This window comes from Dama dama, chromosome 9 (genome assembly GCF_033118175.1).
Source record: "Dama dama isolate Ldn47 chromosome 9, ASM3311817v1, whole genome shotgun sequence".
Taxonomy (NCBI): domain Eukaryota; kingdom Metazoa; phylum Chordata; class Mammalia; order Artiodactyla; family Cervidae; genus Dama; species Dama dama.
The window spans coordinates 108,202,725-108,221,096 of record NC_083689.1 but is presented as its reverse complement, the minus strand read 5'-3'; the positions used below and the strand labels follow the sequence as shown (position 1 = coordinate 108,221,096).

At 48.4% G+C, this 18,372-nt stretch overlaps 1 protein-coding gene and 1 pseudogene across 3 annotated transcripts in view; both read right to left on the bottom strand.

Moving 5' to 3' along the window:
* Window positions 1–18,372, bottom strand: part of FER (FER tyrosine kinase) — a 442,861-nt gene that overhangs the window by 9,508 nt on the left and 414,981 nt on the right. For all 3 annotated transcript variants that reach the window (XM_061152123.1, XM_061152124.1, XM_061152122.1), the window contains exon 17: window positions 1,376–1,530. In XM_061152123.1, the coding sequence (XP_061008106.1) occupies window positions 1,376–1,530 (155 nt within the window). The remainder of the gene's footprint in view (window positions 1–1,375; window positions 1,531–18,372) is intronic.
* LOC133061543 (pyridoxal phosphate homeostasis protein-like) lies at window positions 11,172–11,961 on the bottom strand (annotated as a pseudogene).

Here is an 18,372-nt window from a genome sequence, read left to right as displayed (position 1 = left end):
AGGTTGTGGTATCTGGATCCATCCCAACTCACTTCCAAAACAATTATATTCCAAAGCTTGATCTGGAAAACATTCGGTGGTTCCTCAAACACTTAAGCACAGAATTACCATATTCCCTAGTGTGTACACTAGGTACACAATTAATTGAAAATAGGTACACAAATAAATCCTAGTATACAGATGTTTAAAGCGGCACTTCTCACAACAGCCAAAAGGTAAACACTGCTCAAATACACATCAATGGATGAACGGATAAATAAATTGTGGTAGATACATATAATAGAATATTACTAAGCTATAAAAAGGAGTAAAATAATGATACATGCTGTAACATGGTTGAACCTTGAAAACCTTATGCTAGGTGAAAGAAGTCACATACCAATAGTCACATATTATATGATTCCATTTATATGAAATAGACAGAATAGGTATATACATAGCAACCAAAAGCAGGTATGTGGTTGCCAGTGGTTGGGGGAAGGGAGACTTCTTAATGCGGGTGTGAGGCTTTATTCTGGAGTTATGCAGATGTCTTGGAACTAGACAGAGGCAGTATCTGTGCAGCGCTATGAATGTACTAAATGCCCCTGAATTGTTCGCTTCACAATGGTCAGTTGATGTCACATGAATTTTACCTTAGAGCTTTTTCTAAATTACCTGTCTTTAATTCAGGCATTAAGACTTTTGTAAATATTTTATATTAATTTTTCACGATGAAGTACTTTTCACTTTAACAAGGAATAACTTTATGCTATTTTTTAAATTTGGTTTTTATTTTATATTGGAGGGTAGTTGAGGCAAAATGTCCCTCAGTTTTAGGTGGACAGCGAAGTGACTCAGACTCAGTGCGTATGTATACGCACATACTCCATCTCTCTCTTCCCAGAAGATGTACACAAGTTCCAGAGACTGAGATGCTAAGAAACCATGTCAGTTTTTCAGAGTGAGAAACTACAGACTTAGTATTTTAGGAACCTAACATCAGATGAGGTTACTGGATCAAACATAAGGCTTTCAAAGGAAATGGTCCAGAGCCACACAACAGTTTTACTCTGAGTCTAATCTGACTTTTAAAATAGAAATAATCTTTTTCTTGGGTCACAATAGAAATTTCAGATGCACACTCACACTTAACAGTGCTTGTACCTCGATCCATCTTTTAAACCTAGTGGTGTTACACATAGAAATCTGATCAATAAAATTGCTGAATTAAGTCTGTACTCATGTGTGCAAAGTCTGAACGCTCACACATCCCGCGTGCTGCCCCTCAGCTGAATCTCACTTGGGCTCTGCTCTGCCCTAGGACTGTGCCTGTGAAATGTTTCATGCTGATGGAGTCCCTTTCAACCACCAGAAAGGAAGGGTCTCTTCTTACCATAATTAAGCGCTTCTGGTGCTGTCCACTTAATGGGGATCTGCTTCAGGCCAGAAGACGAATATACGCCACCATCCTCTTGACGAGACATTCCAAAGTCACTGATTTTCAGCACATTGTTTTCACCTACCAGGCAGTTTCTTGCAGCAAGATCCCTAGATTACAGTAAGACACAGAAAACGCCTTATTACAATAAATTGAAAGCCGCTTTCACACTGATGACTTCCACACTTGGCATTTTCACATCTGCAGTGTGCTCATAATGAGGTTAAGACTGCATATGATTTACCAGTCTTTTCCATCTTCTCTGTCACAGATAAAAACCACCACGAGAGCATGTGCATATGTGACAGGCCACACGCTGATCTAGGCACCACAGGCATCGTTTCCACTTACACAGGGTTAAGAGGACAGTCACGGGAAAGATGAAGCGGACTGGTATCACTCCTCTTCTGACTGGCCGTCCCCGAGCTGCACTAACAGAACGTCCCGGGACAGGGGCATATTCGGCCCATGGGCCCCGTGTGTGCTGGCTGGCAGGCAGCACGGCCCACGTGACTACTCCACGCATACAGTGTGACAATGCGATGGGGAAACTGAGCGTTTAAGGCTTCTTCACTTTCAGTTACTTAAATAGCTGCGTGTGCCTCTGGCAGTGTATCCCTGGAATTCCCCAAAGGCTGGAGAATGGCTGAGGTGCCAAAGAGGCTGGTGCCTTTTCTTTTCCTTTTTGCATCTGGGATTCGCAAAACCCTCCCTGGTGATCTGCCCGGCCTCTCTCGCTCACCTGGTTCTGCGTATGTGCTAAACTAAGTTCCTTCATTCACGTCTGACTCCTTCTGGCCCCATGGACTGTAGCCCACCAGGCTCCTCTGTCCACGGAATTTCCCAGGCAAGAATACTGGAGTGGGTTGCCATGCCCTCATCCGGGGGATCTTCCCGACCCAGGGACCGAACCTGAGTCTCTTTTGTCCCCTGCACTGGCAGAGGGGTTCTTTACCACCAGCGCCACCTGGGAAGCCCCTATTGTGCTCTGGTCTCTTCATAACTGCTTATTCCAGCCACACTCAACTTCTCTTTGTCCCCAAACATAGGACAACTCCTGTCTTCATGACAAGCTTATTTCCACAGTAGGGCTTTGCACTTCGCTATTCCCTTTGCCTGGAGTGCTCCCCTTCTAGACTTTCGCATGGCTGGCTCCTCTTCATTTATTCTTAGCTCAAACTGTTAGACTTGCCAACCTCTCCTGCAGCTAGCTCCAGCCATAATCAAAATACTGGCCAATGAGATATAAGCAGAAGAACTGTTTAGTTTTTTTTAAAAGAAAGGGGAAGTACCCATTACATTTCTGTCCTCAGAGAACTCTATCTTGACCTCCCTTAACTAATAGGAGGATGGTGGTTAACAAAAGAGACCAAGTCTGCATTCTAGTTCTAGTGGGGAAGATGTTCAATAATCAAATTCATATATGTTATATAAATGGTTATATATAGACATATAAATAAAGTATATGAGCATGTATACACACAGAATATCAGAAGAAAGGTCAAATAATGTTGAGTGTTAAGAAGAAAAAGAGCTATATAAAGGGGAAAAGATTTTCAAGAAGAAATCCTATTTTAGATAGATTGTTAGGAAAGGTCTCTTTGATAATGTGAATTTGATCAAAGACTTGAAAGAAGCTAAGGAGCAAGCCATGGGGATATCTAGGTGAAGAGCATCCAAGGTAGAAGGGATAGTATTTATAGATATAAAGGCCCTAAAATTGGTCCATATTTGGTGTATTCAAGGCACATCAAGGAAGCCACTGGAATGGAATGAGTAAGCGAGAAGATAGATTTAATCAGGGTGAGCCAGGACCAAATGATGCATGGTCTTTTAATACTAAGCCCCTTGGATTTTATCAGCTAGGAGGTAAGTGGGGTTCTGCACACAGGATTGACACAGAGTGACTTAGGTTTTGAAGGACGATATGCTACTGTGTGGAGAGTGGACTGGCAGAACCAGAGAGCTCAGTAAGCAGCTTATTTCCAAAGTCCAGAAGACGTGATGACAGCCTGCACTAAGATGCAAGTGGTGGAGGCGGTCAGAAGCTATCAGATTCAGGATCTATTCCCAAAGTACAATCAGGAGGATTTGCTGGTGGATTGGTTGTAGACTGGGAGAGAAAAAGAGCCGTGGCTGACCCAAGGCATTTGGCCTAAGCAACTGGGAGAGTGTGGCTGACAAGGAAACGGGGAACTGGGGGAGAACCACATTCACAGAGAGTGGCAGACACAGCTAGCTGCTCCCTACTGTCCACTTAATCCTCTTTTGTTTTAGCCCCCCACCCCCACCCCCTGGTTTTAGCTGAATATATGGTCATCCAGCTAAAAACTGCTATTCGTCCCAACCGCCCCTGCAGTGAGATCTGGCCATGATCTAAGTTGTAGCCAATGAGCTGCAAGCAGAAGAGCTGTCTAGGATTTCTAGTAAGTTTCTTTTAGAGGGGAAGGACCATTACATTTCTCTCTCCCACCAACAAGAAGAGGAAGCACACTAAAGGTAGAGAAGTAACAAGAGACAAGGGGCCCAGGTCCCTAATGACAAGTGTGGCTGCCACACACGATCTGGACTGCCTACCTTTGTATGTCTAGATTTTTTTTCTTTTAAATGTGTGAGAGAAATTCCTATGTCATTTAAGCAATTTTTGTTTCTTAATTTTTTTCTTTTTTTGGATGTGTGTGTGTGTATGTTAGATCCAGTCAAAACTAACTCAGTATTGCAGGTGGGGAGTCTGGTTGTGGACATACTGAGTCTGAGATGTTGGGTAGGCAGTTGGGTGTATTAGTCTGGAGGTCAGAAGAGAGGTCTCGGAGTTGTCCACTTTCAGGTGACATTTGAGGCTCTGGGATTAGAGAATGCTTTCACCTAGACAGTGCATGTAGAGAGGAAGGAGAATTCAAGGGCTACACTCTAGAGCACTCTGTGATTTAGAGAAGGACTGCAGAAAGAAGGATGAGGAGCAAGTGAGGCAGGAAGGGAACCAACAGCGGAGCTGGTGTCCTGGAAGCCAAGTGAGGAAGGCTTTTCCAGGAAGAATCAGACAGTAACTGTCAGCTACTACTAAGAACAAGCACAATGAGGACGATGAGCAGGCCATTAGATTCAGCAACGTGGGGTTTAGTGAGACTGACAAGCGTGGTCTCAGAGGAGCGGTGGGTACAATGGTATGATTGGGGCATGCTCAAAGAGAATGAGAGAAAAGAAGTGGAGACAGGGAGGTTTAGCCACTCTTGAGTAAGTTTTTTTATTAAGGCATATCGAGAAATGAGGAGGCGACTAGAGAGCATTTCAGGTCAAAGGAGTTCTTCCTCTAACTTCTGCAGACAGTAATAACACCGTATAGAGGGTAAACTAATGCAGGCAGGGAAACGTGGACATTGCAGATGTGACGCCTTTGGGAAGAGCTGACGTGCAGTTCTGAGCTATACCCCGGTGCCCAGAATAGTACTGGGCACTAGTAGGTGCTCAATAACGGTGTGCTGAAGGAATATACATACATTCTGTTTTATCCTAGGAGTGATCCCTGTTGAAGGCAGGTTGTCTATTCTGTGCTTTCCTTTGTAATACTTTTCTCTTGAGGGACAATCAACAACCTGCTTCTCTTTCAGCTGAGATGGTTTTATGTATTTATCTTTGGAATGTACCTCTACATATCCAACATGATTCAAGACTTCTAAAAAATTGTAGTCTAATTTATACAATTGGTCTTGTAACATAGGAAGTACCTTGAGCACTGACTTTAGCAATAGCTGACTGGTAATATGGTGTTTCCTCAGGGAGTTAAATTAGCCTTGTACATCTTTGTAGGAAACTTGGGCAGTAGTACCTAAAGACATTCAGAAAGGAATGTGATATCTTCTACCTTACTAACTTGGTAAGATTAGCTTTATTCATTAGATCTAGTTTCACAATGGACAAGCTTAGAAGCCCAAGGTTAAAATTAAATTGCTGATTTGCTTCCCAGTTCTGTGGAAGAGGGAGGGACTCTGGTTTGTTGTTAGACAAAGTGAGTGGTAGTGAAATGCTGGTTCATTCTAATCTGTAGGAAGGAACTTTTCTATAAAGGTAAATTCTGTGTGCTTAGGAATGCCACGTCCTACCTATGGTCTAGATGGCCTGAATGAATAACATCTCTGTGACTTATTTGAGTGTCTTTGGGAAAAGAATCTAAAAAAGAGGAGATATATGTATATGATTCACTGAATCACTTTGCTGTAAACCTGAAACTCACACAACATTATAAATAACTCTACTACAGTAAAATGTTTTTAAAAAGTGGATCTGGAAATGCAAAGTTCCAGAATCAGTTCAGTCGTTCAGTCGTGTCCGACTCTTTGCGACCCCAAGAATCACGACACGCCAGGCCTCCCTGTCCATCACCAACTCCCAGAGTCCACCCAAACCCATGTCCATGGAGTCGGTGACGCCATCCAACCATCCCATCCTCTGTCGTCTCCTTCTCCTCCTGTCCCCAATCCCTCCCAGCATCAGGGTCTTTTCCAATGAGTCAGCTCTTCACATCAGGTGGCCAAAGTACTGGAGTTTCAGCTTGAACATCAGTCCTTCCAATGAACACCCAGGACTGATCTCCTTCAGGATGGACTGGTTGGATCTCCTTGCAGTCCAAGGGACTCTCAAGAGTCTTCTCCAACACCACAGTTCAAAAGCATCAATTCTTCAGCACTCAGCTTTCTTCACAGTCCAACTCTCACATCCATACATGACCACTGGAAAAACCATAGCCTTGACTAGACAGACTTTGTTGGCAAAGTAATGTTTCTGCTTTTTAATATGCTGTCTAGGTTGGTCATAACTTTCCTTCCAAGGAGTAAGCGTCTTTTAATTTCATGGCTGCATTCACCATCTGCAGTGATTTTGGAGCCCCCAAAAATAAAGTCTGACACTGTTTCCACTGTCTCCCCACCTATTTGCCATGAAGTGATGGGACCAGATGCCATGATCTTAGTTTTCTGAATGTTGAGCTTTAAGCCAACTTTTTCACTCTCCTCCTTCACTTTCATCAAGAGGCTTTTTAGTTCCTCTTCACTTTCTGCCATAAGGGCGATGTTGTCTGCATATCTGAGGTTATTGGTATTTCTCCCAGCAATCTTGATTACAGCTTGTGCTTCTTCTAGCCCAGCGTTTCTCATGATGTACTCTGCATATAAGTTAAATAAGCAGGGTGACAATATACAGCCTTGACATACTCCTTTTCCTATTGGGAACCAGTCTGTTGTTCCATGTCCAGTTCTAACTGTTGCTTCCTGACCTGCATACAGGTTTCTCAAGAGGCAGGTCAGGTGGTCTGGTATTCCCATCTCTTTAAGAATTTTCCACAGTTTATTGTTATCCACACAGTCAAAGGCTTTGGCATAGTCAATAAAGCAGAAATAGATGTTTTTCTGTAATTTTCTTGCTTTTTCAATGATCCAGCTGCTATTGGCAATTTGATCTCTGGTTCCTCTGCCTTTTCTAAAGCCAGCTTGAACATCTGGAAGTTCACGGTTCACGTATTGCTGAAGCCTGGCTTGGAGAATTTTGAGCATTACTTTACTAGCGCGTGAGATGAATGCAATTGTGTGGTAGTTTGAGCATTCTCTGGGATTGCGTTTCTTGGGGATTGGCATGAAAACTGACCTTTTCCAGTCCTGTGGCCACTGCTGAGTTTTCCAGATTTGCTGGCATACTGAGTGCAGCACTTTCACAGCATCATCTTTCAGGATTTGAAATAGCTCAACCGGAATTCCAGAATAATCAAAGTAACTTTAAGAAAGAAGTATAAAGTTGAAGGACTTACCTAACCTGATTCTAAATATCACTAGAAAGGTATCATCATCAGTACAGTTAAGTAGAACAGATATATCCCAGATCACTGGAGCAGAACAGTGGGTCCTGAAATGGATCACAGATGTGTGGTCACCTGACTGGACAGAGGTACTGGGCCGCAGGGCGCACCTCCCAGTCCTGGCCAGGGGACCTGGTGACGCCCCCTCGGGCCAAACGCCATTCCTCTTGGTCAGAATGAACTCTTACTCAGTGCTGCTGTTTAGTCATTTACGGGGTCTCGGGGTCAGACCTCTCCTCAGAATAACGCCTGTGCTGCACAACGACACACGCTACCTTCACTGCAGCCCCAGCATGGGGTTCGTCCTCTGAAACGAGGATTTCAGTTCCATGAGGGACGAAGTAAAAACTAATTTAGAGATACCTTCAACTCAACGTAAATAACATTTCAGTAACGTTTACAGAAAACTACTTTCTGTGGGTTGCACGAAGTTCAAGTCCATGGAAATGGTATCTTTGGGCATACTCTATGAATTAAAATAAAACGTTAGACCTTCAGGCAATAAGCATGCACTGCATACTCACCCTTCGCCTAATAGTCTAAAAAGTATTAAAGGAGATAGGAACCACAGATACGGTCTCTGGGCTGAGAAGCTGACAATCTAATTTGGGAGATAAGGCAGACACACATTTCTGCCCCTTCTCTCCTCTCTGTTCATTTCTTTATTTAGCTCCCAGCTGCCTAGCCCCAAGTCAGACATGGCGGGAGCCTCATGCTCCCTGCCTCTTCCCCACATGAAACTGCCGGAGAACAAGTCAACGTGAGCCAGTGTGTTACTACAAATCCTACAGGAATTCAGAGATGGGGAGTCTCCTAAAAGACTGGCGTGGTGTTCACAGAAGGTAACCGTGATGCTGGGAAAGACTGAAGGCGGGAGGAGAAGGGGACGATAGAGGATGAGATGGTTGGATGGCATCACTGACTCAACGGACATGGGTTTGGGTGGACTCCGTGAGTTGGTGATGGACAGGGAGGCCTGGTGTGCTGTGGTCCATGGGGTCGCAGAGTCGGACACGAGTGAACGACTGAACTGAACTGAACTGATGGGAGATAACTTTACCTTACCAGGTGCAGAGGATCAGTGCGGTGAATGCTGCTGGCTGCCAAAAGGACATGGAGCTGTTCCACTTAGGTCTGCTGCATAATCTTATTTGAAGGTTCAAACTTTTACCTGTATACCAAGGGTCTCTTACAAGTTGTACACAGTATGAGACAGGCTAATTAAGGATGAAATGAGCACAGAGAACATTTACAGGAAATCCAATGCCAGCAGGCACTGGAGACGAGCACACTTTCTATGCTCTCTGGAAATTAGCACAGCGAGCAGCTTGCTCTGGAGCGACGCTGCCTCGCGGAGCAAACACCGTGAGGAGCCAGGGACAGCCAGGAGGCGGGGCCAGTGGCGGGCCCCACCGCTGATGGGGCTCTCAGGCCTCTGTTCGGCTGCTTTATCCCCAGTGTCACTCACTGCTTGCAGCTAAGACTAATCCCTCACGGAGGAAAGGACTTAAGAAACATTTGCTTCTTTTCCCACTGGGTATGGATAATTGTTACTGTTTAGTCGCTAAGTCGTGTCCAACTCGTTGCAACCCCAGGGACTACAGCCCACCAGGCTCCTCTGTCCAAAGGATTTCCCAGGCAAGAATATTGGAGTAGGTTGTCATTTCTTTCTCCAGGGGATCTTCCCAACCGAGGGACTGAACCCGTGTGTCTTGTATTGGCTGGTAGATTCTTTACCACTGAGCCACCAGGGAAGGCCCCGGTCTGGATAAAACTGAGTCACAAATAACTCTCAGCACTTAGGAGGAGAACACCTGAGATTTCCTCATTCTAACACATGGCAGAAAGCCAATAACCCAGAGGTTGTGGATAAAAGAAGCCAACTTCATCTGCCTTATTATGCTCTGCTAAAGAACAGAATCCGCCTATCTTATTAATGCACAGCATATGTGTAAGTGATGGCTGCGAGCACATCTGGGGAGCATTATAGAGAAGCAGTTGAAAGCAGCAGTTCTGAAATGCTGCATCGATGGTTCACTAGCTCTTGGACTTTTAGAAATTTACTCATGCTTAGCCTCAGTTTTCTCATCTGTAAAGGAGGAAGGATAAGAGTATCTGCCAAAGACTTGTGCAAATTATGTAAGCTGTTTAGGACAGCAATTGGAAAACAGCAGTAAAAGTTGAATTTCAGTCACAGAAACTGTATCGGAGCATAACTTCCCCTCCCTTCTAACTGGAACGCCTGTCTGGCCACCTTTCTATTTACATGAACACAGAAGCCATTCAATTTAATTCTTCTAACAGCGACAATTTATGTGGCATTTGCTAAGTGCCAGGTACCATATTAAGCTCCCTTCATAAAAGCCTCTTAATTCTTCTAGTCACGGTGCTGATGACCTCCGTCTTTATACAGGAGATGAACCTGAAGGCTGGAGGGTGAAGTGGCCCGCACAGGGCTGCACAGTCAGTGGGGGGGCTACTGAAGTCCAGCCTCAGAGCCTGCCACACTGGCTGCCTGCCTCATGCCTCTCAATACACCTCGCGCTTCCCTTCCAGAATGCAATCCCATTACACACCCCGCAATCTGCAGCCAGTGGCTACAACTTCCGAAATTTAAACAACCGAAGAGTTAAAAGTTGATTACTTTTTTTTTTTAGAAAATAAATCTTTTAATTGCTTTGTAATTAGCACAGAAGTTGTACTTCAAACTCACATTTTTATTTAATAGATGCTGAATTATCACACTAGAGCTTTGATTCAAACAGTATAGGAATTGTAATGGTTTAAGTGTTACAAAATTGCATTCAGTAGCAGCATCATGGGAGTTGTTGTCATACAATTAAAAGACTGGGGTTTGAATAAATTAAAAAAACCCACCTAGAAAACAAAGGATGACCCAGACTATAGTTGTCTGTTGTAACTGCCTGAGAATTGTGCTTTCTGGGTTTTGAAGAGCTAGCTACTCTATTAACAATCTAGAGTTGCAAATTCCTGTCTTATAAATATGGTCGGGAGGGGAAGCTATAAATGCTCCTAAAAAGTACTCCCAGGAATAGGACCCTCAAAGCCAAGTCTTTTTGAAACTGAGAGCCTGAACTGGCTTTGGGGGAAATCTTTAATTTCTGGGGAGCTACTGGAGACCCACTGGTGTTTGATATGAAATCATCACAGCAAGGACCCTGGTGGCAGAAAAATCGTATCATTCGATTGTCATCACCACAGGGCCTCAGGGAAAAGCTCAAAGTCCTGGTTCTGGAGGGGATGGTAGGAAGGCCCGAGGCCCACTCATGGTAGTCGCCCTGTAATTTTCAGGGTCACAGGGTGGTTGATGGATGACACAACTCTCATCGGCCACAATATGGGCGTGGGGGATTAACTCGAGCTGGGTCCTGAAGTTACCCAAAGTTGCCATCTGGAGTGGAGACTGGTGTTAACTGGGTGGGATGGAAACGGCGGGGGGTGGGGGGGGGGTGGGTGCGGACAGGACAGAGACCATGCTGCTCCAGTGTGGCAGAGGTGACTGCTCTGTGGGGTTTGTACGGAGTTGGCAACAGGGATTTTCTATCCAAGTGGATGACGAGTGGGAATCCCTCTGACTGTGGCAATTACAGGCAACACCTGGGAAACGCATTCCTGGGCAAAGTTCAAGCCTGAACTCAACTCCTGGCCCTGACCTAGGCATCTGATCTGCAGAAACGTCTGGATTCCTCAAATCCAGTCCAAAGCCACTGCTTGCAGTGAGCTTCCTGTGTCAGACACTACATAAGACACTTCCCATCCACACACATCGCCCTGGGCATGCTCTTGTCAGGTCCCCAGGAGCGCATGGAGATGCGGTGACTCGGGGCCGTGGAAGGTGGAGGCCCAGGTGAGCGCACAGTGAGTTTTCCTGGATCCGCCTTCGGGTTATTGTGCCTGGGCCACTTCCTCCGGGGCCTTCAGCTCTGCTGCGGGCTTGTCCGGGGCCGCTTTCTTGGAGTAATCTCGCTCTCCAAAAATGGTGCTTCCGATGTGGACATTTGTAGATCCCACTTCAATCACGTGCTGCAAGTCCACGGACATGCCCATGCTCAGCTCCACCTGGTCGGGAGGGACGCCCAGCTTCCTGCACAGCTCCTACCGGAGGGACAGCAACACCTGGAAGCCCGGGTTCGGTCCTTGACTAAGATCGTGCCCAAAGCTCCCGATGGTCATCAGCCCCACGAACTCCAGGCTGGGGCACTTGGCGTTGATGTGTTCCACCAGGGCCGCCGTCTCTGCAGGGGGCAGGCCATGTTTGCTCTCCTCTCCGCTGGTGTTTATCTGGACCATAACCTTTAACCTTTCGGGGGAACCTTTTTTCTGCCATGCACTGTTCACTTTGTCGGCCAGCTTCACAGAATCGACCGTCTCCAACATGGAGAGGTTGGGGACAGCCATCAATTTGTTGACATTTTGTTTCTGTAGATGGCCAATGAAGTGCCATTTGATCTCAGGACACGAAGACAGAATTTGAGGATTTGATGCTTTTTCAAGCAGTTCCTGAACATAGTTCTCCCTGAAAGTGCGTTGCCCATGATTGTAGGCCTCTATCACCATGTCTGCAGGTTTGGTTTTGCTAACCGCTACTAGCCGGGGTTGGATGGCTGGGAGATCCCGCGGCCGCCGCGCCACCGCCTGCTGCACGCGCTCGTTCACTGCTCGCAGAGCCAGGCCGATCCCCCAAAAGTTGATTACTTTTAAGAAAGGAAGTGACACTCCACTCTCCTGTCTCAAAAGTGGAGGGAAAAAAAATGGAAAAACCTATTTTCAGAAGAAGCCGAATGTCAGCAAATGGTTTGAAATGACACACGAGTGTCCTGATGGAAGCAAAGTGGGATGGCCTGGTTTTTGTTAGAAAGTTTGGCACATAACAACAGAGACAGACCTCTCCACAGACTGAGCCCACCGCGAGAGGGAGGTGGGGTGGTATGGCGTGTTCTTGGCCCCAGAGTGGGCCCCGGGGACCACATCACGGCCGCCACTACTGAGCTGACAGAGATGGGACCAGAGAGGAGGCAAAAGAGAAGTGACCAGCCTTACCCTTCTGCAGATCCCATGGCGCTTCTTTCCATCTCTAAATCACCTTCTCTTCCTTTGAATAGAATCCACGTGAAGGTGAAGACCTCGCTGCATGCCTCATTTTCAGGCGCACCTGTGACTTCACTCCCAGTTTTCCACCCACAGCCTTGCTCCTCGATCTCCCTTCCCCTCGCAGCTTCCTGCACCACACTCCCACCTCTGCCTCGGTGAGCTCTGTGCCCCACCACTAATGGGGCTCTTAGTTCTAAAAGAAGAGGCCCCAAAGGAAGCCCCAGCTGCAAAACTGTGGATGCTAGGCCCATTATTAAACTGTGCTTTTTCTGTTCCTTTGAAAAACCACTGAGTGCCACGCATTCTGGAGGTGGGCAGGAAGGCGCCGCTCCCGTGCGTGCAGACATGTGAGAGGGACAGGTGATGTGTGTCTCTGCTGAGGCCTGCCCAGTGCCCTGCGGGCTGGTACGGTGAGAGCCACGGGGCTCCTGAAAGCCCTGGCCTGCTGCCCGCGGGACACAGTCCTCAGGATCTGAGGCGCTTCAGTTGCTTAAAGCCTCTGCAAAAATGCAAACATGCTACCTGTGGGGAGGGAGGCACATGAGACTCTTTAATCACATTGTGGCATAAATTACTCCAGAAGATAATTGGCAGACGTCATACAGAATCTGTGTGGACAAAGGGGCCTGGCAGGTACAGTTCACGGGGGCGCAGAGTCGGACAGGCCTGAGCGCCCGGGGGCACGGCACACAGGCCCTCAGGGATGACGGCGCAGACCCGCTGGACAGTGGGGAGAGAGCAGGCACAGGCTGAGCACCCAGAGCAGGCTGTGGAGAGCCAGCCCGGGCGCGGCGGGCTCCGGGGGCGGGCGGGGTGTGCGGGGAACATCAGCCCACCGCTGCTGAACTGCTCAGTCGTGTCCCACGCTGTGCGCCCCCCTGGACTGCAGCCCGCCAAGCTCCTTGGTCCACGGGATTCTCCAGCAGGCGTGCTGGAACGGGTGGCCAGGCCCTCCTCCAGGGGACCTTCCCCACCCCCACCGGGGATGGAACCTGCGTGCATCTCTGCCGTCTCCTGCCCTGGCAGGCGGGCTCTTCACACGTGCCACCGGGGAGAGCAGGCACAGCTTCTGAAAGAGCTGTCCAGGGCTCACTCTGGGGAGTGCCTTCTAAACCACGCGTCCTTCTCGCAACAGCAGAGCAGGGTCAGCCCTGGAGGCTGAGCGGCCTCCGCCTGAGTCTGCGTGCGCTGGAGAAACGCGGCCCTGGGCTGTCCGTGGAGAGACAGAGGCTCTGGTGACCCCCCTAACGAGGCCGCGGCTGGTGAGCCGGGCCCTGAAACTGCTCCCTGAGAGCTGGCTGCAGGAGTGCCGCTCATGGAGGCCCCGGAAGTCACCTGCATTCACCAAAATGGACATGGGGGGGCGCACATACACGCGCTTACTCTGGCTCTTTCATCTCCTTTCTGTCAGCAACTTCCCTGTAAGAGAATTCTAGCTGGATACGCGCAAGTATGGACTCGGCATATTCTTTCGTCTAGCTTATAGATAATTCCTAGATAGTTAACTAAAGAAAGGGAATTCATACCACTCATAGGGATACTGAAAAAAATCCAGAACCACAAATACATAGTGATAACACCTGCTTTAGTCTTCAATTTACCCGAAAAACCCAAGAGGAACTTTCTTTGTCTTTAAGTACTGTGACTAATCTGGATGGTTTATAGCTATGAACCTCTGTCTGTATAGTCAAAACTAAGCATCTCTTATTCACCACTTTCTACTATCACTTGAGGGCCACATGATGATGTTAGATACCAAATCTCTAGTTCAGTTCAGTTCAGTCGCTCAGTCGTGTCCGACTCTTTGCGACCCCATGAACTGCAGCATGCCAGGCCTCCCTGTCCATCACCGACTCCCGGAGTCCACCCAAACCCATGTCCATTGAGTCGGTGATGCCATCCAACCACTCATCCTCTGTCGTCCCCTTCTCCTCCTGCCCTCAGTCCTTCCCAGCATCAGGGTCTTTTCCAATGAGTCAGCTCTTCATACCAGGTGGCCGAAGTACTGAAGTTTCAGCTTGAACATCAGTCCTTCCAGTGAACACCCAGGACTGATCTCCTTTAGGATGGACTGGTTGGATCTCCAACCAGTCGAAGGGACTCTCAAGAGTCTACTCCAACACCACAGTTCAAAAGCATCAATTCTTCGGCGCTCAGCTTTCTTCACAGTTCAACTCTCACATCCATACGTGACCACTGGAAAAACCATAGCCTTGACTAGACGGACCTTTGTTGACAAAGTAATGTCTCTGCTTTTTAATATGCTGTCTAGGTTGGTCATAACTTTCCTTCCAAGGAGTAAGCATCTTTTAATTTCATGGCTGCAATCACCATCTGCAGTGATTTTGGAGCCCAGAAAAATAAAGTCAGCCACTGTTTCCACTGTTTCCCCATCTATTTGACATGAAGAGACTACTACAAATTATAAATCAATACTGATCTAAAAGTGAACCTATTAATAAAAAGAGTCTGGTCAAGAAGAACTGGGGCACTGTGGGTAGTGGGAAAGACAAATTAAAAATATTGATGGAAAGTAAATACTGAAAATCTCTTTAGTTCACAGAAACATACCAAATCCCCGTGGGGAATTCAACAACAAAACAGAGCTGTCCTAAGCATCCACAGTAAAGGCCAAGAGATACCTGCCCCCCACACACAGACTCAGTACTAATGCCAAGAGCCTCTGCTGCTAAAAGACTTCTGGACAGGAGATTTTAAAAACATCCACCCACTCCTGTTCTGAGAGTAGGAGAAATAAGCCACTTGCTTGAGTGACTAATGATAAAACCTACAATGCTACACTTGGATACAGCTAATTCCTCTGAGCAACAGATAGAAAAAAGTGACAGAATCACTCTTTACTGAATAGTCATCAAGATAATAGCAACCATTTGTTGGATGTTTTATATTTGTCAGGTACTGTTTTAAATCTTTTTCAAACAGTTCATTTTCTGTCAATACTCAGCTTCATGAGTACTGATCTGAACATGAAACACATTTCAGATTTTTCCAGGAGCAACAGTGAGAACACCTCCTCTGCTGGGGGTTCTGGACCAGGTGTTGGAGACCTGGGTTATCACCAGGGTTTTTCCTTAACAAGCCATGTAAACGAGTACCTCACACATTTTCCTGGGCCTTGGGAATGAGAGCACCAGTTCTTGACTTTCTTGAACATTAAGGTCTTCCACATAATATGTAACAATTTTATGACTCATTTGTTCCACATTTACCCCGATGTGAGAGTTGTATTTTCACAATGGCTGACAGAGAAAATGCAATATAATAAAAAAGCTCCTAAGGATTAAAAAATGTATTGAAACAAATTTGTATTCTATTAATCACAATAGTAAAATAATACTGCATATGGATATATACAAATCTACTATTCTGTCTCAAACAAAGCTGGATGTGCACTTGGACACTTGCAGTAGCCTGGAGGAGCCAGTGGTCCATGGCCCACCACTTGGCAGCCAGCGTATGGCCCTTTCCACTCTAACATTCTGTAAGCTCTGGTTAAAGGCACTGACCCCCTGTCACCGGCTGCATGAACTAGCCACACAGGGATGCTCGACGGTCCTGGTGAAGGGTTTCCTACCTTCCCACCACAAGCGTGAACACCAGCACTAATGAATGGAAGTAAAGCTGGGGGGGGCTAGTTACAAGTTACAAGCTTGAATCAAGAAAACATACTTCCTGACCCGCTAAGAATAAGAGTGACGACTTATTTTGCACCTAGTATGTGACAGGCATGATACAAGGAGCTTAACCTATTATCCCTAACTGCTATCTAAATGCAGGTATCCCTATCTTAAATGTAGGCATCACCAGGACTTCCTAGTGGCTCAGGTGGTAAAGAATCCACCTGCAATGTGGGAGACCTGGGTTCAATCCCTGGGTCGGGAAGATCCCCTGCAGGAGGGCATGGCAACCCACTCCAGTGTTCTTGCCTGGAGAAGCCCATGGACAGAGGAGCCTGGTGGGCTGCAGCTCCACGGGGTTGCAGAATCAGACACGACTGACACTACTGTACCGATAGGGAAACCGAGGCACAGAGATTAAATAACTTGCTCAAGGAGACACAGCGGACAAGTAGCTGAGTGTGGGATCTGTCTTGCTCCAAAGCCTGTGTGCTTGCAGCATTCTACAATGCTGAGTATCCTTTTGGTTCCTTTGAACGACTGTTTTTATCTTGACAAAACTCAAGCTCCGCAGTCCCTGAGTAGACAGATTTCTGCCATCTTGTTCCTGAGACTTGATGAAATAGAGCCCCTGCTCAGTGGTTAGGCTCAGAATATCGACTGCAGTGAGACGACAACATATGTGTTATCTTTGCTATTCTATTTTCCTATCCTGTGTAAAGGCACATGACAATTACAAAGGCACAGAACGAGTCCTCCCAAAGCATTTGTTACTGTTTACACTTTCACTGTGTGACACGCGCACTCACACTGGCACCTAAATTCAGACACGAAAGGCAGGGAAAGAAGGAGAGCAACTGGTATAATCTGTGAGGCCCAAGGTGCGGTCAAGACCATTTGAAGTGTTATGGTTGCAAAATGTCCAGGTGCTAATGAACTCACACATGCTAATCGCGGTGGGATGATCCTCGACGCAGACACCGAGCCACCCGCAGAGGGACACCGAGCCACCCGCAGAGGGTCACCGAGCCACCCGCAGAGGGACACCGAGCCACCCGCAGAGGGTCACCGAGCCAGCCGCAGAGGGTCACCGAGCCAGCCGCAGAGGGTCACCGAGCCACCCGCAGAGGGTCACCGAGCCAGCCGCAGAGGGTCACCGAGCCACCCGCAGAGGGTCACCGAGCCACCCGCAGAGGGTCACCGAGCCAGCCGCAGAGGGTCACCGAGCCACCCGCAGAGGGACACCGAGCCACCCGCAGAGGGTCACCGAGCCACCCGCAGAGGGACACCGAGCCACCCGCAGAGGGTCACCGAGCCACCCGCAGAGGGACACCGAGCCACCCGCAGAGGGTCACCGAGCCACCCGCAGAGGGACACCGAGCCACCCGCAGAGGGACACCGAGCCAGCTGCAGAGGGACACCGAGCCAGCCGCAGAGGGTCACCGAGCCACCCGCAGAGGGACACCGAGCCACCCGCAGAGGGACACCGAGCCAGCTGCAGAGGGTCACCGAGCCAGCCGCAGAGGGACACCGAGCCACCCGCAGAGGGACACCGAGCCACCCGCAGAGGGTCACCGAGCCACCCGCAGAGGGACACCGAGCCAGCCGCAGAGGGTCACCGAGCCACCCGCAGAGGGACACCGAGCCACCCGCAGAGGGACACCGAGCCACCCGCAGAGGGTCACCGAGCCACCCGCAGAGGGACACCGAGCCACCCGCAGAGGGTCACCGAGCCACCCGCAGAGGGACACCGAGCCACCCGCAGAGGGACACCGAGCCAGCCGCAGAGGGACACCGAGCCAGCCGCAGAGGGTCACCGAGCCAGCCGCAGAGGGACACCGAGCCACCCGCAGAGGGACACCGAGCCAGCCGCAGAGGGTCACCGAGCCAGCCGCAGAGGGACACCGAGCCACCCGCAGAGGGTCCCCGCTTTGCAGGACTATCTTCTCCGCGCAGGGAAGCCCACGGGCTTTGGGCGTGGCCGAGACAGTCCATATGGGCCGCGCCCCCCGCCCAGTGCCCTGTCCCCACTTCCTCCACCCAGACACGGCGGTCGGGCAGACTGCACGGCTGCCCCGGTCTGGAGAAGCGTGGGGGCCGCTGAGGCCACACTCTCAGCCGAGCAGGAAGACGGCCGCCCCCGGCGTAGGAGCACGGAGCGTGTCTAACCACAGCCCGAGCGGGTGCGGAGAGGGGTGAGAGCGCATCCCGTTCGCTGTGGCACCAGCCCCGGTAACGGAAAACCCTTTTCAGTATTTGTAGGAATTCAAGAGAAGTAATGACTTCCTTTGATGTGTCTCAACAATTCTTTCCTTGCCTCCCATTTACATTCCTTTCAAATGCCGTTTTCATTATTC